This window comes from Mus caroli, chromosome 1, assembly GCF_900094665.2.
Source record: "Mus caroli chromosome 1, CAROLI_EIJ_v1.1, whole genome shotgun sequence".
NCBI lineage: Eukaryota > Metazoa > Chordata > Mammalia > Rodentia > Muridae > Mus > Mus caroli.
This window is the reverse complement of record NC_034570.1, coordinates 40,403,162-40,424,318: the sequence shown is the minus strand read 5'-3', so window position 1 is coordinate 40,424,318 and position 21,157 is coordinate 40,403,162. Positions and strand designations below refer to the sequence as shown.

At 40.4% G+C, this 21,157-nt stretch overlaps 1 protein-coding gene across 1 annotated transcript; it reads right to left on the bottom strand.

Moving 5' to 3' along the window:
• Positions 1–5,678: 5,678 nt before the first annotated feature.
• Positions 5,679–20,328, bottom strand: LOC110295097 (dynein heavy chain 7, axonemal-like). The gene is made up of 7 exons (XM_021163576.1): positions 20,302–20,328; positions 18,495–18,557; positions 15,173–15,281; positions 13,603–13,750; positions 7,976–8,063; positions 6,463–6,643; positions 5,679–5,719 (listed from the first exon to the last, which is right to left on the bottom strand). The coding sequence occupies exons 1-7, from the start codon at positions 20,326–20,328 to the stop codon at positions 5,679–5,681; spliced, it is 657 nt and encodes a 218-aa protein (XP_021019235.1).
• Positions 20,329–21,157: the final 829 nt, after the last annotated feature.

The following is a 21,157-nucleotide window of genomic DNA, read 5'->3' as shown; positions in this document are numbered from 1 at the left end:
TTAAAAAGAATGAATTTATGAAATTCCTAGGCAAATGGATGGACCTGGAGGGCATCATCCTGAGTGAGGTAACCCAATCACAAAAGAACTCACATGATTTGTACTCACTGATAAGTGGATATTAGCCCAGAAACTTAGAATATCCAAGATATAAGTTACAATTTGCAAAACACATGAAACTCAAGAAGAACAAAGACTAAAGTGTGGACACTTTGCCCCTTCTTAGAATTGGGAACAAAACACCCATGGAAGGAGTTACAGACACAAAGTTTGGAGCTGAGACAAAAGGATGGACCATCTAGAGACTGCCATATCCAGGGATCCATCCCATAATCTGCCTCCAAACACTGACACCATTGCATACACTAGCAAGATTTTGCTGTAAGGACCCTGATATAGCTGTCTCTTGTGAGACTACACCAGGGCCTAGCAAACACATAAGTGGACTCTCACAGTCAGCTATTGGATGGATCACAGTGCCCCCAATGGAGGAGCTAGAGAAAATACCCAAGGAGCTAAAGGGATTTGCAACCCTATAGGTGGAACAACATTATGAACTAACCAGTACTCCGGAGCTCTTGACTCCACCTGCATATGTATCAAAAGAAGGCCTAGTCGGCCATCAATGTAAAGAGAGGCCCATTGGACTTGCAAACTTTATATGCCGCAGTACAGGGGAATGCCAGGACCAAAAAGTGGGAGTGGGTGGGTAGGGAGTGGGGCGGAGGGTATGGGGGACTTTTGGGATAGCATTGGAAATGTAAATGAGGAAAATACCTAATTTTTAAAAAAGGAGAAAAAAAGAAGTTCGGAGGGGGGGAATAATCAAACAGAAAAAGGAAATGAATAAAGTGGTCTAAGAACTAAAATTGAAATAGAAGCAGTGAAGGAAACACAAACAGAGGCAAACCTGGAGATGGAAAACCTAGGAAAGAGAACAGGAACTATAGAGATACAATCATTACTAACAGAGTAAAGAGAGATAGAAGGGAAATTTTCAGCTGTAGAAGAAACAATAGAAGGAATGGACACATCAATCAAAAAAAATGCCAACTGTAAAAATTTCCTAACTCAAAAACATCTAGGAAATTTGGGTCAATATAAAAAGACCAAACCTAAGAATAAAAGGAATAGAAAATGATAAAGAGTCCCAGTTTAAAGGTCTAGAAAACAATCTCGACAAAAATCATAGAGAAAAACTTCCCAAACCTAAAGAAAGAGTTAGCTATAAACATACAAGAAACTTACAAAACACCATAAAGATTGGACTGAAAAGGAAAATCTTACCACCATACAATGCTCAAAATACTAAATGCACAGAACAAATTAAGAATATTTAAAGCTACAAGGGAAAAACCAAGTAACATGTAAAGGCAGATGAAGGGGAAGGTCATTTCATACTCATCAAAGGAAAAATCCACCAAGATAACATCTCCATTATGAAGACCTATGGCCCAAATGCAAAGGCACCCATATTCGTAAAAGAAACATTATTAAAGTGCAAATCACACATGGAATCCCATACAATAATGGTGAGAGACTTCAACTCCCTAGTTTGACCAATAGACAGGTCATTAAAACAGAAATTGAACAATAGAACAATGAAACTAACATGTTGTAAACCAAATGAATTTAATAGATATCTACAGAATCTTTCACATAATGAATAAAATAATATATGTTCTTATCAGCACCTCACAGAACCTTCTCCAAAACTAACCACATAATCAGGCACAAGCCTCAAAAGGTACAAGAAGATTGAAATAACCCACTGTATTCTATCAGATAATCACAGATTAGTGATGGACTTAAACAACAAAAACCACAGAAAGCACACATACTTATGGAAACTGAACAATTCTTTACTCAATGATCACTTGGACAGATAAGAAATAAAGAAGGAAATTGAAGTCCTTCTATAATTCAGTGAAAATGAAGGCACAACATTCCCAGACTTCCAGTAAATGATGAAAGTACTGCTAAGAGGAAAATCCATACCACTAAGTGACTTCATTAAGAAGTTGGAGAGAGCTCATACAAGCAACTTAACAGCACACAAGAAAGCTCTAGGACAAAAAGAAGCAAAGCCACTCAAGAGTAGAGGGCAGGAAATAGCCAAACTCAGGGCTGAAATCAATCCAATTAGAAACAAAGAGAACAATACAAAGAATCAACAAAACTAAGAGCTGGTTTTTGAGAAAACCAATAGAATAGACAAACCCTTAGCTAAACTAACTAAAAGTTACAGGGACAGTATCCAAATTAACAAAATCAGAAAAGACAGATAAAAACAGAAACTGAGGAAATTCACAAAATCATTACTTCACAAACCTATACTCAGCAAATGTGGAAAATCTTAAAGAAATGAATGGTTTCCTAGACAGATACCACATACCAAAGTTAAATCAAGATCAGGTAAACCATTTAAACAGTCCCATAACTCCTAAGGAAATGGATACAGTCATTAAGAACTTTCCAACCAAAACACCCCAAGTCAGATGGTTTTAGTGCAGAATTCTACCAGACGTTCAAAGAAGAGCTAATTCCAATACGCCTCAAACTATTCTACAAAAAGGAAACAGAAGGAAAACTACCTAATTCATTCTATGGGGCCAAAATTATCCTGATACCTAAGCCACACAAAGACTCAACAAAGAAAGAGAACTTCAGACCAATTTCATCTATGAATATTGATGCAAAACTACTCAATACTCAATAAAACTCTCACAAACACATTGAAAAAAATTTTCACTACAATCAAGTAGGCTTCATTCCAGGGATAAAGGGATGGTTCAATTTATGAAAATTCATCAACATAATCCACTACATAAACAAACTGAAAGAAGACAGATCACATCATCATTTCATTAGATATTTAAAAAGCTTTTGATAAAATTCAACAGCTCTTCATGTTAAAAGTCTTGGAGAGATCAGGAATTCAAGTTTCATGAATAAATATATAAAGCAAGCCAATAGTCAACAGTAAATTAAATGGAGAGAAACTTGAATAAACCTCATTAAAAATCAGGAACAAGCCAAGGCTGCCCTCTGTAGCAGAGGATGTCCTAGTCGGCCATCAATGGGAGGAGAGGCCCTTGGTTTTGTGAAGATTATATGCCCCAGTACAGGGGAATGCCAGAGCAAGAAAGTGGGAGTGGGTGGGTTGGGGAGCAAGGTGGGGGGAAGGGTATAGGGGACTTTTGGTATAGCACTTGAAATGTAAATGAAGAAAATACCTAATAAAAATTTTTTTGAAAAAAACAAAAAGACAGAGCTGACCATTCTCTTCCTATCTATTTAATGTACACTTGAAGTTCTAGCTAAAGCAAAAAGACAACAAAAGGAGATCAAGGGGATACAAACTGAAAAGGAAGAAGGAAGGTATCACGATTCTTGGATTAGATGATAGTATATATACATAAGCAATCCCCAAAATTCTACCAGAGAACTATAGCTGATAAACAACTTGAGCAAAGTGCCCTTCTTTATACAAATGATAAATGGGCAGAGAAAGCAATTGGGGAAACAAAACCCTTCACAGTAGTCACAAATAACATAAAATATCTTGGTGCAACTCTAACCAAGTAAGTAAAAGATCTGTATGACAAGAACTTCAAGTCTCTGAAGAAAGATATTGAAGAAGGTATCAGAAGTTAGAAAGATCTCCCATGCTGATGGATCCAGTAGGATTAACATTGTGACAATGTCTATCTACAGATTCAGTGCAATCCACATCAATATTCCAACACAATTTTTTACAAACATTCAAAGAGCAATTCTCAATGCAATCCCCACCAAATTCCAACACAATTTTTTACAGACCTTGACAGAGAAATTTTCAATTTCATATGGAAAAACAGAAAATGCAGGATAGCCAAAACAATCCTGAAAAATAAAAGCACTTCTGGAAGAATCACTATCCCAAACCTCAAGCTATACTACAGAGCAATAATGATTGTTTTTAAAGGCATGGTATTGGTAAAGAAACAGACAGGTTGGTCAGTAGAATAGAATCAAAGACCTGGATGTCTGCATGTAGAAGAATGCAAATATATCCATATTTATCACACTGCACAAAACTCAAGTCCAAGTGGATCAAGGACATCAACATAAAACAGGATGCATTGAATCTAATAGAAGAGAAAGTGGGATATTGTCTTGAACACTTAGCTACACGAGACAATTTCTTGAACAAAACAATAATGGCTCAGGCTCTATGACCAATAATTGATGAATGGGACCTCATGAAACTGAAAAGCTCCTTTAAGGCAAAGGACACTATTAACAGAACAAAACAGCAACCTACAGATAGGGGAAAGATCTTCACTAACCCTATATCTGATAGAGGGCTAATAACCAAATATATAAAGAACTCAAGAAGTTAAACTCTAACAAAACTAATAACCCAATTAAGAAATGAGGTACAGAGCTAAACAAAGAATTCTCAGCAGAGGAATCTCAAATGCCCAAGAAGCACTTAAAGAAATGCTAAATACCCATAGTCATTAGGGAAATTGGAAATCAAAACAACCCTGAGATTCCACCTTACACCAATCAAAATGGCTAAGATCAAAAACTCAAGGGACAGCCCATGCTGTGGAGAAGGAGGAACACTACTCCATTGTTGGTGGGATTTCAAATTTGTACAGCCACTCTGGAAATCAATCTGGTAGTTTCTCAGAAAATTGGAAAGAGTTCTACCTGAAGACCCAAATACACTTCTAGGCATATATCCGAAAGATGCCACACTGTACCCCAAGGACATGTGCTCCATCCACTATGTTTATAGCAGCTTTATTCATAATAGCCAGAAACTAAAAACAACCCACATGTCCCTCAACCAAAGAGTGATTACAGAAAATGTGGCTCATTTGCACAATGGGATACTATTCAGCAATTAAAAGCAAGGATATCATGAATTTTACAGGCAAATGGATGGAACTAGAAAATATCATCCTGAATAAGGCAACCAAAACCTGAAAGAACATACACTGTCCTGATAAGTGGAAATTAGCCATAAAGTACAGAATACCCATGATACAGCCCATAGTGAGGATGCTTGAATCGCACTTAGAAGGGGAAATGAAATGAAATGAAATGAAATGAAATGAAATGAAATGAAATGAAATAGTCATAGGCAGAGGGAAGGAGGGAACAAGTCAGGGGTGGGGAGGAAAATGGGGAAGCAGAATAAGGTGTGGTGAGGGACAAGAAAGAGGCCCAGAGTGCCAGGACAATGGAAATCTGCAGCTGGGTGGTGGGGTCCAGAATCTGAAGGAAGTCCCAGAGACCTAGGGTAGGGTAGACTTCAGGAGTCAATGCAGGTGACCTTATCCAAGATGCCTAACAGTGGTAGACATGAAAGGTGAAGAGGCCACCTCTTGTAGCTTGGGAGGACCCCACTGGAGGGATAAGGACACTAACCTACCCACAAAACTTTCAACCCAAAAATTTGTCCTGTCTAAAAACAATGCAGGGATGGATCAGAGACTGAAGGAAAAGCCAACCAAAAACCAGCCCAGATCAAAACCCATCCCATAGGCAAGCACTAATCCCTGATATTGATGATACTCTGTTATGCTTGCAGACAGGAGCTTAGCCTAACTGTCCTCTGAGAGGACCCAGCAGAAGAAGACTGAAACACATGCAGATACCCACAGTAAAACACTGAACAGAGGTCAGGGACACTTGTGGAAGAGTTGGGGAAGGACTGGAGGCCCTAAAGGGAAAGGGAGCCCAACAGGAAGACCAACAGAGTCAACTAACTTGCACCTCTAGGAGCTCTCAGAGAATACCAGCAACCAAAGAGCACACACAGGCTTGGAATGAGGCCCCCAGCACATATGTAGCAGACATGAAGCTCAGGCTCAGTCTCCACAGCTGCCTTGTATGGTCTCAGTGGAAGAGAATATGCCTAATCTGGCAGAGACAGAGACAGAGATGTGCCAGGGTGGAAGGAGTACACGGGGGGATTGGGGGACACCCTCTCAGAGGAGAAGGGGGCATGGAAGCAGGAATCTGAGAAGGAAGGAACAGGGGGAAGAGCAGTGTTTGGGATGTAAATAAACAAATAAATATTCTTATTACCTACTCATACTTAGAAATCAATCTGTTAAGTCCATAGCATGGTTCAACAAATCTCTTACACAAAAGGCCATATGGTAAATAATTCCGCTTTGGGAGCCACAAGGTCTCTGTTCAGCTGCTCAGCTCTGATGTTATAACTCAAAAGCATCCATACACAACAGCAAAGTTAATGTAAAAAAAAATTTTATACCTAATTAAAGAAAGTTGGCTGAGGTCTTAAGTAAATTAAAGAAAGTTGGTGAGGTCTTAATGCAGCAATGAGGTGGGAAAGAGCAAAATCAGCCAAGGGAACTTGGCAAAATTAGGTGTTAACTTTCAACTCAAAACTTGCCTTTAAGGCAACACATACTCAAAGTAGAAAACACAGCAACTTACCTATGGATTTCTTTACACTAAGAAGATAATCTTCTCTTATCTCATCGGACAAGACCATGATGCTATTATTCAGGATTTTCAGATGCTGTGGAACCAATTGTAATACGTGCTCCAGCCAAGAGTCTTCCATTGGGGCCACGTGATCAGTATCAAGTCCATGGCGAATGTAGTAGTAATACCTCTGTGATAAGTGAGGAGGCAGAGATTTAGTACTGCAGTAAAGGAGAGTGGGGTCAGAACACAAAACCACAGGGGAAAATGCATCTGGGGAGAACAAAGTATCTATAAATAATACAAAGGGCTTTTGTGAAAGTCACATAAGCATTATTTAAGATTTCTTAAGTTTTTAAAATGCTATTTCCTGCAAGCAAAAGCAATTTTTCTTAGTTCACATCTATATCATAAGCATCAAAGTTACATCATCAAATAGATGATGTATGGAATAGAATACATGCTCAATTGCAGGTCGATGTTTGTAAATTTTTGGAACATATTATTAGTTCTGCACTTTTATGTTTGATGATCAGAGGTCAATCGTGAAAGCTGCATTCAAGTCAGTATCCTTTTACACTAAGTCTAGAAGCATACAACAGAACTGAATTGTGCTGGTTTGAATAGGAAAGGCATAGGCTCATATATTTGTGTGTTTAGTCCCCAGTTTGTGAACTGTTGGGAAGGACTGATTAAGAGATGTGGCTTGCTGAAGGAGGTATGTCACTAAAGTGGGCTTTGAGGTTTCAAAAACCATGCCAGGCCCAGAAGTAAAACACTGATTAAGACAGCCCATTTCTATCCTTTATTGTGCTATAAATATTATACATGTTAATTATCACTTTAAAATCTGATAATTCTCCAGCCTTCATAATTATTTACACAGCACTTGGGACAAAAGTTAAAGTTCAAAATATTTTCAAATTCACAATGCTTTTATTTTTTTGTATGTGTTTAGGTGTTTTGTCTGCATGTATGACTGTTCACAACATGCATGCATGTTGTCCATAGAATCCAAAAAAGGGTGTTAGACTCCGTGGGACTGGAGATGGTTATAAAGTGCCGTGTGAGGGCATGGGATTAAACCCGGGTTCCAGTACAACAGCCAGTTCTCTAAACCATCTCTCTAGCCTATGATGTTATAATTCTTAATGCATATATTTTAAAAAATGTTTATGCATTTGAAACACCAGAATTATTGCTTCTAAAATAAGTTAATGTGCTTTTTAGAATATCCATTATCATAACTCAGAAAAATTATCATAAAAGAATAATGTTGGGTAAGGATGTATATGACTGGGACAAACTTTAGGAAGGGATCAGGCAGGTTTGGAATTGCTTAACTGGGATCTTAGGTGGCAAGAGAAAGAATGTTTAATCTAATAGAATAATCTGATGCAACTCTCTGTTCATTACTGTACACACAAAGATACACAAGAAAGGACGGAATAATCTCAAGGACACGCAGTATTTTGAGTTCTTCCTTCTATTTGCAGTTCTATTGACAGAAGTGAGTTGTTACCGAGATGTCTTTCTCTCTTGCAGTAGTGGTTGCTTTTGGAATATCGCTCTCATCAATGACATCGGACTCTAAACCACCATCTTGTTGCCTAAGACAGTGATAAACAAAGATGAGTTAGAAAGGTACAAAGGCAGTTCAAACACAAAACATGGGTGTAAAAACATCAGGACTATTCTCTACTAAATCACCAGAAAAATAAATGGTTGGACATATTTGCTTCATGCCTCTTTCTCTACATGTGTGCAGAGACGACTGGACGTGCTTCATGGGAAGCATCCCCTGCAGTGGCCTTTGCTCGTTTGCTTTCACTACTAAAATACTGACTTCTCTCTACTTTGAAGTTGCAAAGCATATTCTTGTATTATCCCTAAAATATGTTGTTTATTAATCTGATTAAAATAAAATGACGATAGGAAATTCAAGGGCTGTTTTGCAGAAAATACAGTCACACTCTCTAAAGACCTTGTCTCAGATCTCTAGGGACATAAACATTGACTCCAAGCAACAAAGAAACTCATTTGTTCCTTTGCCTTTTTAAAGTTTATGTGCATAAAACTCCTGTGATTGATGTAATTTGGTTCAAAAGCTGTCCCAGACATAAACCACACTGACATTTCCTGGGGCTCCACTGTGCAGAAAGGCATAGTTTACAGCTCCAGCACAAATAACAGGTTGTGCTGGGCCAGCTCTCACTTCTGCATTGTGGTCCAGAACCCAGTGTCATCTGCTGATACAAATCAGTGGTACTGAATAAAAAACACCTGTCCCCCTTACTGATTGAGTAGCAGATGCTAAGATTTATTGAAAATGTTTCTAAGAAACCATACTAAAGTAGGAACCCAGGATATATCTCTCAACTTGTCTCTTCTAATTCCAAGAATCCAATATTCAGTGAACAGAATATTCAGTATGACAGAAAAGTCCATTTAATTTAAGAGATGATAGGTAATCAATAAATCTTTACCAAACAGAAGAATATGAATACAAAAGTAGTGGAGGATCCTCAAAATATTAAGTAGATAAGAAGACAAGAATTGATTATTCTAACCACAAATGTAATCTCATTATGCTGTTGCTTGCCCATAAAGGAACTAATAAAAATAATACTGTGTTTTCAGATCATCAAGTTGGGGTTCACATTGCACCACTCTAAATGCATGACTTCAATAAGTGGCATTTGTGGTTGTTTTAGTGCAGAAACCCCATCCTGCCAGCCTTCCTACATCATCAGCATCCACTTTTCATCCTGTGTGTGAATAATGACTAGAAGGGTGTAGTCACTAAGGCCGGAAAGGAAGAAAACCACTAGACTTGTAGAAACCACTATGGACTCTCTGAGAGAGTGTCAACATCCCATCCCCTCAGCTCTACAGACCCACAAGTCTATATTCTGCTCACCAGAAACTATAAGAGCTATTCACCACCAGTCAAGCCCTTAGTGGTTTTGCAAGCATTATTTCTAAGTCTCACATGTACTGTTGAAAGTCATAATTATCCCCACTTCACAGAAGAAGAAATTAAATGTCAGAGAGAAGAAATAGCCACCATCACCACCCCCCCGTTGGTCACACAGCTAATCACATATGGAAAGAGGGATCTGTGCATCCTTGTGAGTCTGAGCAGCCATGCTCTTTCCAGAAGAATGGCATTCATTCAGAACTGAAGCAATCAGAGTAGGAGATGCTTTCCCTAGTTAAAAAAAAAAATAGGGTAGCTCTCTCTCTCTCTCTCTCTCTCTCTCTCTCTCTCTCTCTCTCTCTGACTCTCTCATCTCCCTGACCCCTTTCTCCTTCTCTCCCCTTCTCCCTCCCTGCTCTCTATGTGTGCTTATGTGGCCGGGGCCTCAGGTCTTCACACTCAACTGAGGAAGAAGATAATTCTATAAGCCTGAATGAAATGAGGAACTCAGACTGAGACCCTATCTCAAACTGAAACCCAACATGAGTTCTTCTTTCTTTCCTTTTAAAATGAGGCCTAGAAATTAAAAGAAGATGCATCAAGGAAGCTCTTGTCAGCCGCCCCATGGTCTGGTATCTGTGGGGTTTGACTGGGGCCCTTCTGACTGACCAGTAACCATGGCACGAGGATCTAAACTGAGCAGGCAGGTTCACTTTCCAAAGAGCCCGACTCGCCTTGCTTCCCCCCTCGCCCCTCCCCCCTCACCTCTCCCGCCCCTCACCCCCTCGCCTCTCCAGGCCTTCACCTCTCCCTCCCCTCTCACACCTCTCACACCTCTCGCCCCACCTCGCCTCGCGCCTTGCACCTCGCGCCTCACACCTCGCGCACCCTGCCTCTCCCACCCCGCCTCACGCCTCGCGCCCCGCCTTGCTCCTCACACCTCTCACCCCACCTCGTGCCTTGCACCTCGCGCACCTTGCCTTGCCAGCCCTGCCTCTCCCACCCCGCCTCACGTCTCGCGCCCCGCCCCTCGCACCTCACGCCTCCCGCCTCGCGCCCAACCTCACGCCTCGCGCCCCCCCCCCTCGCTCCTGGCGCCTCATGCCCCGCCTCGTGCACCTCGCGCCTCCCCGCCTCCGCGCCTTCCCCCTCCCATTCTCCCTTCTCCTCCCCCTCCCCCATGAAAATTCAGCCACTGAGAAACCAGTCACAGAAGGCAGACAACAGCTTAAAATGCTTCTGTCCTGTTACAGGAGAATGGCAAGCAACTGGCCTGGTGCCTCCAGAAAGGCTCTCACCCAGAGTCAACTGGTACCAAAGGTGGCAGAAAATGAGATTATCCTGATGGCTAATAACACAGAAAATTATACTGCTGAAAGGAAACGACACACACCCCGTAGGCAAAATTGTTCCAAACATGGATCAAGAAAAAATAAAAATATGACTAGATCAATATCAAGCAAATTAATTAAACTAGTAATTAATAATTTCAAAGAGAGAAAATTTCAGGTCCAGGTAGCCTCACTAATGGATTCAGTCAGGGAAGAAATCCAACTAATTCTACAGAAAAGTCTTCAGAAAACAGAGAAAAAAGGTCACAGTCCCAATTTATTTTATGAGGCTAGTAGAGACTGGATAACAGAGCTAGAGACATGATGCAGCAGGCCCAAACATTTCACCTTGCTTAAAAATCATCACAAAACAGCAAATTTCTCTCTACTCCAGCAGGACAAGATGCCAGAAGGAAAGGAAGAAGAGAGGAAGACCGAGCCTGGGACCTGATGCTATGAAGAATCTGAACACCCAAAGGGTTACACATCTTCTCTATGAACAAGGGCCTGGGAACTAGGGTGCTGGAAAGGATGTCCAGAGCAAATGAGGCTCCCTCCCACCCCCCTCACTTTGTTAGGTATCTCAACTGCATCTGCCTGCTGCAGGAACAGTATGTTCTGTAATCACCAGAGAATAAACCAGTTCCCTGAGCCATGGACTGTATGTAGTTAGTTCCCCACTGCTTCAGCCATAAAAAGGCAGACAAGCAGAGTCCATCCTCATGAACAGATCACCTGTGCTTCAAGAAGGCATCAATACAGCTCTGACTTTGGAAGAGGACAAGAAGGCTCAGCTGGCACTGGTTGGACACAATGTAGCCCTACCGAGCTGTTGTCCTTCCTGCCTGTCCTGTGTTGCAATGTTACTGGGGAGGGGGCTACTGCATCATCAAAGGCTGGGCAGGTGGTCCTCAGGAACACATGTAGGAACACTGTTGCTTTCGCATGTTAACTGGGAAGAGTAAAGAACTCTGGATAGGCTGGTGGAAGCTACTGGAACCAATTACAACAGAAATGGTGGGGAATCAATGGTCCAAATGTGTGACTTGCCCTGCCAAGCTGAAAAAAGCAAAGACCAAGGAACTTGCCACCAAACTAGGTTAAAGGTGCGCTACTGAGTTTTCTGTGCATAAATATAAATTTCAAATTGTCCTTCAATAAATGGGAAAATTATACTTTTTTTTAAATTGAAAAGAAAATATGTCGTCAAGGCAGAGCTAGCAAAAATACTGAGATTGTAGCTGTGCTTAAGTGGCTGGGGCCTCAGGTCTTCACACTCAACTGAGGAAGAAGATAATTCTATAAACCTGAATAAAATGAGGAACTCAGACTGAGACCCTATATCAAACTGAAACCCAACATGAGTTCTTCTTTCTTTCCTTTTTAAATGAGGCCTAGAAATTAAAAGAAGTTGAATCAAGGAAGCTCTTGTCAGCTGCCCCATGATCCAGTGTCTGTGGGGTTTGACTGGGGCCCTTCTGACTGACCAATCTGCACGGCATGAGGATCCAAGATAAGCAAACAGAATCACTTTCCAAAGAGCTGGCCAATAACACTGAGTCATCTACTCACTAAGTGCTGCTATTTTTATGCATTTAAATTGTTATATCTAATCCATCCAGGTAAAGGAGAAGAGGAAAGAGGAAGGAAAGAGGAGGGCTCAAAGAGTAGGAAGGAGCAAAACAAGATCCTATTTCTTGCCAGGTGTTATGGCACATGTCTACAGTACCAGCTATTACTGAGGCTGATGTAAAAATGACGCCAAGTTCTAAGCTATATAATAAAACACTATCTTGAAATAAAAAGTAAAAGAGGATTGTATTCATGCTTCAGCAATACAATGCAATACAGCATGATGCCTTGTGTTCAACCTGGTCCAGAAATAGGGGTGAGGAGCATTTCTTCCACAAAGGTGTAACTCTGGGCTCTTTCTCCCAAGGATCCGGTGTTGATTTGACACCAGCTTATCTGAATGAGATCATGCAAAGAAAACAACAGAAGTAATGCAAGTGCCCCAAGATGCTAATATTCTCATGGCATTGACAACAGCAAACTCAAAACCACTCTAGACTAGTTGCAATGACACACACCTGTGTTTCCTCTAGCACTTGAGGGACACAGGCAGGATTGTGAATTTGACTCTATCCAGGACTATATAGTAAGATCCTGGATGAAATCAATCAATCAATAAATCAATCAAACAAACAAACAAACAGAAAGCACATTCACATGCACTGTGAGAACACACACACCTCCACTTGCTCTTCATAAGCTCTTAGTACCCACGGTTCCCCTCAAGAGGTCCAGATAGAGAAATGGCCCATGGAAGAAGTAAGTGGCCTTCTCTGACTGAGCCACTTACCACAATAGGTCATGAGTCCTATGTGTTCCATGGGTAGTTGTTAGCACCCTGAGAGTCAGAATGAAGCAAGAAGGGGGCACCAAACAACCTCCACAAAGCTGTGTGAGAACAGGGCAAAGACTGGATCATCAGAGCCTCCACCCATCTCCATGGAGAGCTCTGAAACCCAGGCATGTTCACCCTTCCACATGAGGAGAACTTCAACATCACAAAAGTCATCATATCACCTGAACAGACAAATTGGGGGTGGGAGGCAACCAAATCCTCTCACAGCCACCATGATGACAGCCAGCACTCCAACCTAGTCCCTGCTCACTTGGCTGACATCACATAGTAGCACAGGCACCTTTTACTATTTAAAAGTGAGACATACTTAACCAGGGTAGACTCAAACTCTCCCATTCTCTATTCTTACACTAACCTCCCTGTAACAAGGCTTTGAGGCATGTCCTAGAGATGTACAGGGTGCTTATATTTTCAGTTATTACTTCCCAGTGGTTACTGAGGTAACATGCAGTTTAGCTTGCAGCACTCACATAATGAGTTTGACGAGGGTGCTTCTGAAATTCTCTCTCTCCTTTTGTGGAGATTTGACCTTTGCTCTGGAAGTTGATGGCACAGAACGTTTATCATCGATTTGGTACAGTCGTTTGCCTTTTTGCTGGAAGTGCTCCATGTAGTCAGCTTAAATTTAGAAAGCAACAATTGTTCGTGTAAAAGGTAAGTTAAAGCATGTACGTCCTTAGGAAAGATGCTGCCGCACCATCTAGAAAAATATTCCATACTTTACATTCTCATCTCAAAGAGTTCTAATGTATATTGTTTTACTACAAAAAAAAAAAATTAAATGCCTACTTTAAGTCACCATGATGGAATCCTCTAATTATTTTAAGAATATTGTTGAAGTGTGGAGGTGCTTTGATTAATATAATAAATATTTTTAGTTACACTTGTATTAGACTCACTTAAAAGGATTAAAATTTAGACTATGATAAAAACAAAGTTACACTATTCAAGAAAAATGTAAAAGATCCCTGGTTTCAAAAGCATGCATCTAATAAGTGCTTATACATTAGAATGTTTAAAGATGTCCATATGCATCTCTGGGTGCACACATGTGCAGAAGCTGGTCTCTGCTACCTGAAGCTCCTAAGTCAGGCTGGATGGCTAGCTAGCCAACGTCAGGAACCCCCTATCTCATGGCAGCACTGAGCCTGTAAGGGCACACAGCTACCGCTGGCCTCTTTTGTGGATGTGGAGAGGGAACTCAGGTCCATAGTCCTCATCTTTACTGACTGAATTATTAGCCTTTCAGGCCCGAGAGTAAAGTTGTTGTTTAGATGACTAATTTGGAAATATTATCCACAACTTAGGACATTCTCAGAAAAAAAGGTTTTGAAAGGGAAGGTCCATCAACTTTGTGAAGAGGGGTGGGCTCATAAGGTCCCACCCAGTGGTAGCCACCAGAAGTTACCTTTCCCAAGTTTGTGCAGGCAACCCTAAATAAATACAGAAGAAACTTGCTAGGAGAAAGGGGTTGGGGACCTGAGAGGGAGGGGGAAACAAAAAGATAATGGAAGAGAAGGAGAAGGAGAAGGAGAAGGAGAAGGAGAAGGAGAAGGAGAAGGAGAAGGAGAAGGAGAAGGAAGAAGGAGGAGGAGGAGGAGGAGGAAGAAGGAGGAGGAGGAGGAAGAGGAGGAGGAGAAGAAGAAGAAGAAGAAGAAGAAGAAGAAGAAGAAGAAGAAGAAGAAGAAGAAGAAGAAGAAGAAGAAGAAGATATTTGTGTGTGTGTATGTGTGTGTGTGTGTGTGTGGTTTGTATGTGTGTGTGTCTATGTATGTGCTCATACAGGTGAAATGATGAGAGAATAAACTAGAGTTAAAAAATACTTTTTTTTTTTTTCACAAAAAGCCTTGACTGGCCTCAAATAACTAGAAACTGGAAACAATTGTTTAATGATAGGAAACGTATAGAAGAAAATTTTCTATATGATGTATCCTGCTTGGACTTTGTAATTTATAGCTTTATTAACTATCCATGATTTTGGCTAAATAAATAAATAAATAAATAAATAAATAAATAAATAAAATAAAATAAAGTTCTTACCAAACGACTGCTCATTTTTAAGAGGATAGGGTTCTAGAATTGGGTTTTCCTGTTTCATATTTAAATGGAGTGATGGAGCTGTCTGCTGCCACTGGGGCTTGACTCCTGTCTAAAATAGAAAATTTAAGTAATGTTAGTAAGTAATATAGAAAATGCTTCACTTACTACATGAGTACTTATAAGGGTGGCTCATCTTCCTAAGCACATCAGGACCTCTGTGAAGACACAACCATCATCAGCAGATCTTCTTTTGCCTAGACATTATCAGGAAATCGTCACAAAAGCCCCAATGGTACTTGATTATGAGTGTCTACTACCTAAACCTAGAGAGTCTATTCCATATCATCTGTTCACTCCAATGTCAGCCACTGTCTACAAGATCTCTTTCAACTTGTTTTTATCTGATGGATAGCAGCATGACATTCTACATATCAATACAAACCAATGGGCTACTTGCATACGTTGTGCATTATCTAATCTAGGCTAAACAAATCTCCTTGAAAACGTCTTGTTTATGGTGAAAGTTTTTTTTAATTAGGTATTTATTTCATTTACATTTCCAATGCTATCCTAAAAGTACCCCACCCACTCCCTCTTCTTGACCCTGGTGTTCCCCTGTACTGAAGCTGATAAAGTTTGCACAACCAATGGGCCTCTCTTTCCACTAATGGCCGACTAGGCCATCTTCTCATACATATGCAGTTAGAGACACGAGCTCTGGGGGGTACTGGGTAGTTCATATTGTTGTTCCACCTATAGGGTTGCAGATCCCTTTAGCTCCTTGGTTACTTTCTCTAGCTCCTCTATTGGGGGCCCTGTGATCCATCCACTAGCTGACTGTGGGCATCCACTTCTGTGTTTGCTAGGCCCCGGCATAGTCTCACAAGAGACAGCTATATCTGGGTCCTTTCAGCAAAATCTTGCTAGTGTATGCAATGGTGTCAGCATTTGGAGGCTGATTATGGAATGGATCCCCAGATGTGTCAGTCTCTAGATGGTCCATCCTTTTGTCTCAGCTCCAAACTTTGTCTCTGTAACTCCTTCCATGGGTGTTTTGTTCCCAATTCTAAGAAGGGGCAAAGTGTCCATACTTTGGTCTTCGTTCTTCTTGAGTTTCATGAGTTTCACAAATTGTATCTTGTATCTTGGGTATTCTAAGTTTCTGGACTAATATCCACTTATCAGTGAGTACATATTGTGTAAGTTCTTTTGTGATTGGGTTATCTCACTCAGGATAATGCCCTCCAGGTCCATCCATTTGCCTAGGAATTTCATAAATTCATTCTTTTTAATAGCTGAGTAGTACTCCATTGTGTAAATGTACCACATTTTTTGTATCCATTCCTCTGTTAAGGGGCATCTGGGTTCTTTCCAGCTTCTGGCTATTATAAATAAGGCTGCTATGAACATAGTGGAGCATGTGTCCTTCTTCCGGTTGGAACATCTCCTGGATATATGCCCAGGAGAGTTATTGCGGGATCCTCCAGAAGTACTATGTCCAATTTTCTGAGGCCTGCTAGCTTTCTGAAATGTGCATTGCGTTCCTGTTCTTTGTGGTTGCCCTACTGACAAGAGCAGGCTGGGATCCCTCTGCCTACCCAGCTGTAACCTAGTGCCCCATCCCCTGCATCCTCAGTAAAGGAAACAGGAATTCATCGGTTTCTTCTAAGTTGTCAAGTCCATCATCACACAGTCATTCATGATGATCTCTAGCCATCTTTTAAGTCCTGTGGTGCTAGGTTGTGGCATCTCCTCTTTCATTTGGAATCTTTTCTTTTTCCTAGCTTTACTAAGTTTTGCTTTTGTTTGGGGGGGTTGTTTTGTTGTTGTTGTTTTGTTTCATTTTTTGTTTGCTTTTTTTGTTGTTGTTTTGTTTGTTTTTCAGATCCACCAAGGATAATTTTTCAGTGTCCATTCCCTTTGGTGGCTCTCTCTTCTTTCCTAGCCTCCTTGGGGTCCTACTTGTTGAAATGTAGTTGGGTTTAACCGCAGCCTTCCTTCTACTTTGTCATTGACTGCTCTATGACATTTCTCAGTGCTTAGTCAGCACATTCAGGAGTATTATCTTCCCAATTTCATTTAGTTTTTAAATTTCCTTCTCAACTTTTCCTTTATTTGTAATTCAAAAGCCATTTGTTTAATCACAATGATTTATATAATTTGCTAAGATTTTCTTATGGTTTTTTCAGTTCTGTTTCACCATGGCAAGAAGAAAATATGCCACATAACATCATGTTAAAAAAAAAAAAAACTGGTCTTTACTGAAACTCTATCTAAATTTAAATCCCAGAAGCTACAGGAAGGTAATTTGATGGTATTGAATTCAGGATAGCTATGAAAGAGAATCAACATTAACTAGTCCAGTGCTTCAGTAACTGAAATGCCCACTGTCTTTCCCATAGGACACTGATCATTCAAGGACCCACAAGATCCTTTGTAGAATGGCCTTTTAGCACTGTAAGGTTCATCATCACAGAGATAATCAATACTCCCATTTTCAGAGTCTGAGACTCAGAGAAGGAAATGACTTCCCAAAGATCATAGAGCTCTGTTCTGAGCCATTATTTCCTGACAGTGATCTTCCTGCTAATCCATCTTGCTAAATGTCTTTGTTTATCATTGAATATTCTATAAATGATAAGAAATTATGGGTACAATGATATATATAAGAATTTCTCTATCAGAAAAGAATCCAGTCAAGTCACAAAACCAGAGATTTGGTATTTTGTTTTAAGTTTGGAACCAATAAACCTTTGAAAACTGCTGAGGTGGAAATTTCTGGATATGTCAGGTGATACAGACTCACGTGGTGTTTTGCCGAGGCAAGTCCTGTGGTAGGACATGTGATGTTTGGAGAGAATATAAATAAGATTCAATGGCAGGTAATGATGTTTGCATAGCTAGCTTTGCACCACTTCCTTGGTCTTACATCTTCACTGATCTTCCATTCATTGAAAGAGGCACAGCTGAGAACTTCTCCTGGCCTCCTGGCTGATTCTGGTCATCCTGCTGACTGGTGTCCATTCAACAGAGGTCTGGCAGTTTCTTTGGATCCTGCCATTGCTACTGATTCCTGTTTGGTATTCTGTCACTACTGAACTGGACCGCTAGTACCCTGACAAATGGAGATTGGGATGACCCCAAAGAACTACGTCTAAACAGATCCACAAACCCCTGTCCTATTTACCATCTTTTCTCCCCTGCCTTTGGACGGTGGACTGGAAGGAGAATCAAAGCATTTGAGAACCCTTATTAAAAGTAAGTTTAAAAAAAAATTAAGCCTACAAATGGTAACATTTTAGAAATTATATAGGTAAATTACCGAAGTTAACTGTGGTAGGACTGTTGTTGGCAGCTTGTCCTTTTCTTTGCTAGATAGTTTATCCTGCATAAATTACATGAAAGAAGAGAAAAGCATTAACACAAATTTTATATTGTGCAGTGGATTTTCTCATACACACTTTGTGAGGCAGCCAGCAATCTGGCACCTGGCTGGGGCGCACTCTCCCCCCTTTTGTGTTGCTAACCAGATGATGATCCTCTAGCACCTTTTACTGGTGTTCCATGGTGGCTTTCCTCAAGTGCCACCAAGTGCCAAGTGCTGGAGAGACAGAGGTTTCCTTTCAGGATTTCAGTATCCCAAAAGATGGCACCACCTCAGCAACACAGTCTCCACTAAGGTCTGAGGCTGAGCTTTCTGGGAAATAATGGATCTTGAGCACTCGCCTTCAAATCTACAGAGAGTGGTTGTTCCAATGTCTGGCCTGCTCTTTATACCTATTCCGCCCAAGTAACCTCTATAGTCCTCTGTAGCTTTGATTCTCTTGAAGTATGGCTGCTCTGACCTGAAACGTATTACAAATAAAACTTGTGCTGGATTTTGAAGATAATTCAAAACAGAAGGTGTAATGTAATTCTTAAAATTGATTACATTATAGTTTATAATGAATACATCATATTTGGCATATTCCACAAAGTTAATATAACGTAGCATATTTAATACTATTTGATTAATATTTAATATAATTTAATATTAATTATTGAGACAAATACTGTTGGAACACTGTCATGCCTTTTATACAGATAAGGAATGTCCTGTTTTCTGTTTTACATGTATATTATGATGTGTTTCTAACCAGGACAGAATATGAAGAATAGCCAAAATTCTTTTAGCGTTTTGAAATTTTCAAGAGAAAAACTGATGGCAGCCAAACCTTAATACAAATTGGTTTTCCATACAGAAGGATATCAATGCACTTACTGAAGACAGGAAGGGCATCAGGAATTAGAGGCCAAAAGACAGGAGCAAGCTTGAGAGAAGATATTGGGGTGAGCAGCCAGGGAACTTGGGTTAACTCAGTCCAAAGGCAAGTCATTCCTTTTAAACACGGAACTATTGAGCCCCTATTATATGCTGGTTTTACTTAAGGCAGTGAGTCTAGAGTTATGGACAGTACCTGGTCCTCCCCTCATGGTACATACAATCAGGTGGAAGTCTACACAGCTGTATCAGAATGGATGTGTCATACAGTATCAAGAAGTAATAATATAGGGGAAATCAAAGAGTGAAGAGGCAGTAATGTGCTAGATGAGACAGGATCAGAAGTGACTCTGCAAAATTAAGTTTATGTGAGAACCTGAAAACAGAGTGAGGAGGAGAGGAGATAGGGCTGCATAGCCGGGCACTCATATCGTGGAAGATGTGGGTTTTGAGCTCTGGCTAGTATCAAAAGTCACTGCAGTCCCTCTTATGGTGGCTTTAACCCCAATTTATAAAACATAGTCTCAGTTTACACTTCTTGTCCAAGCACAGTTGGTTGCGCTTTCTCTTCCAATGATATGTCTGTTTGGATGACAAATTATTCTGTTACCCTATTGACTGCTGTACAAAGAGATACCCAATGTTATTCCATACGTGTTTTTAGAAACAGTAAACATAGTACATATGAAGAGACTAAGGTCAGTAGTGGGACTAGGCTGACAGCAGTTTCAAATAAGGCAGGCAGCAGAAGATATGGGTTTTGGTTTACAGGCAGTGCTGTAACAGAAGGCTACCTCAGCCCTCCTAGGAGCCTACTGACTGCTCTGTTCAGAATCATAAACTATNTCTCAGGAAAGGAGAAACAAACCTTCATTTTGGTTTTCAAAGCTTTCATCCCTACTCTCCAAACCATCTCACTTCCGAACTATCTCCTCCATCTTGTTGCCATATGACCTGCACTGCATAGACCTAGCAGACGGTCAAGGTCTGGAAAAGTGTGTCCTCCTTCATTCATCCCTGTACCCACAGGCACAAAGGCCACGTGTGTCCAGAGGCATAACTACAAGATTGAGGAGGGCTATCTCACTCCCGTCACAGTTCATGAAGGCATAGAGCAATTGTGNTGGATCAGACCTCTAAGACTTAGTGAAGCCCGAGTGCCCGTGAGCAAAGTCACCCATAGTCTTGTGGCTGCTGGAGTGCTTTCACCCGAGTATGAACTTAATGTTTAGATACAAGCAAGGAAATACATTCTTTTAAACTGTCCCAAAAGTATGATTTCTCATAAATCACAAATGCTCAAGAATATAAAAGAAAACCCACAAGATGTGCTCAAATATGAGCGTACTGTAAGGTTTTCAGTCAGCCAGAAAACACATTTTTAAATAACATATGGTTTATTTGCTTGAAAAAAATCATTCATCTGACCCCAACTATTTATGCAGTGACTGAACACAAGTCTAACAGGCTCAGACACCCCAACAGCAACATTTTCAATTTTATAATTTGTTAAGTTTTAAAGAAAAATTGTTTTTTCATTTCAGTACTTTGATTTGTGAACTAGAAAACATAAAAACATTGATAGATGTAAGACAGTTATGGTTTTACTTATAAGGATCCTAANAATCCTGGCTGAAACATTGCAAACAGACTGAAAATTAAAACAGGTGCTTAGAAATGCTCAAGATTATTCCCTTGATGTTTTCATTTAAGTCTCTGGTTTT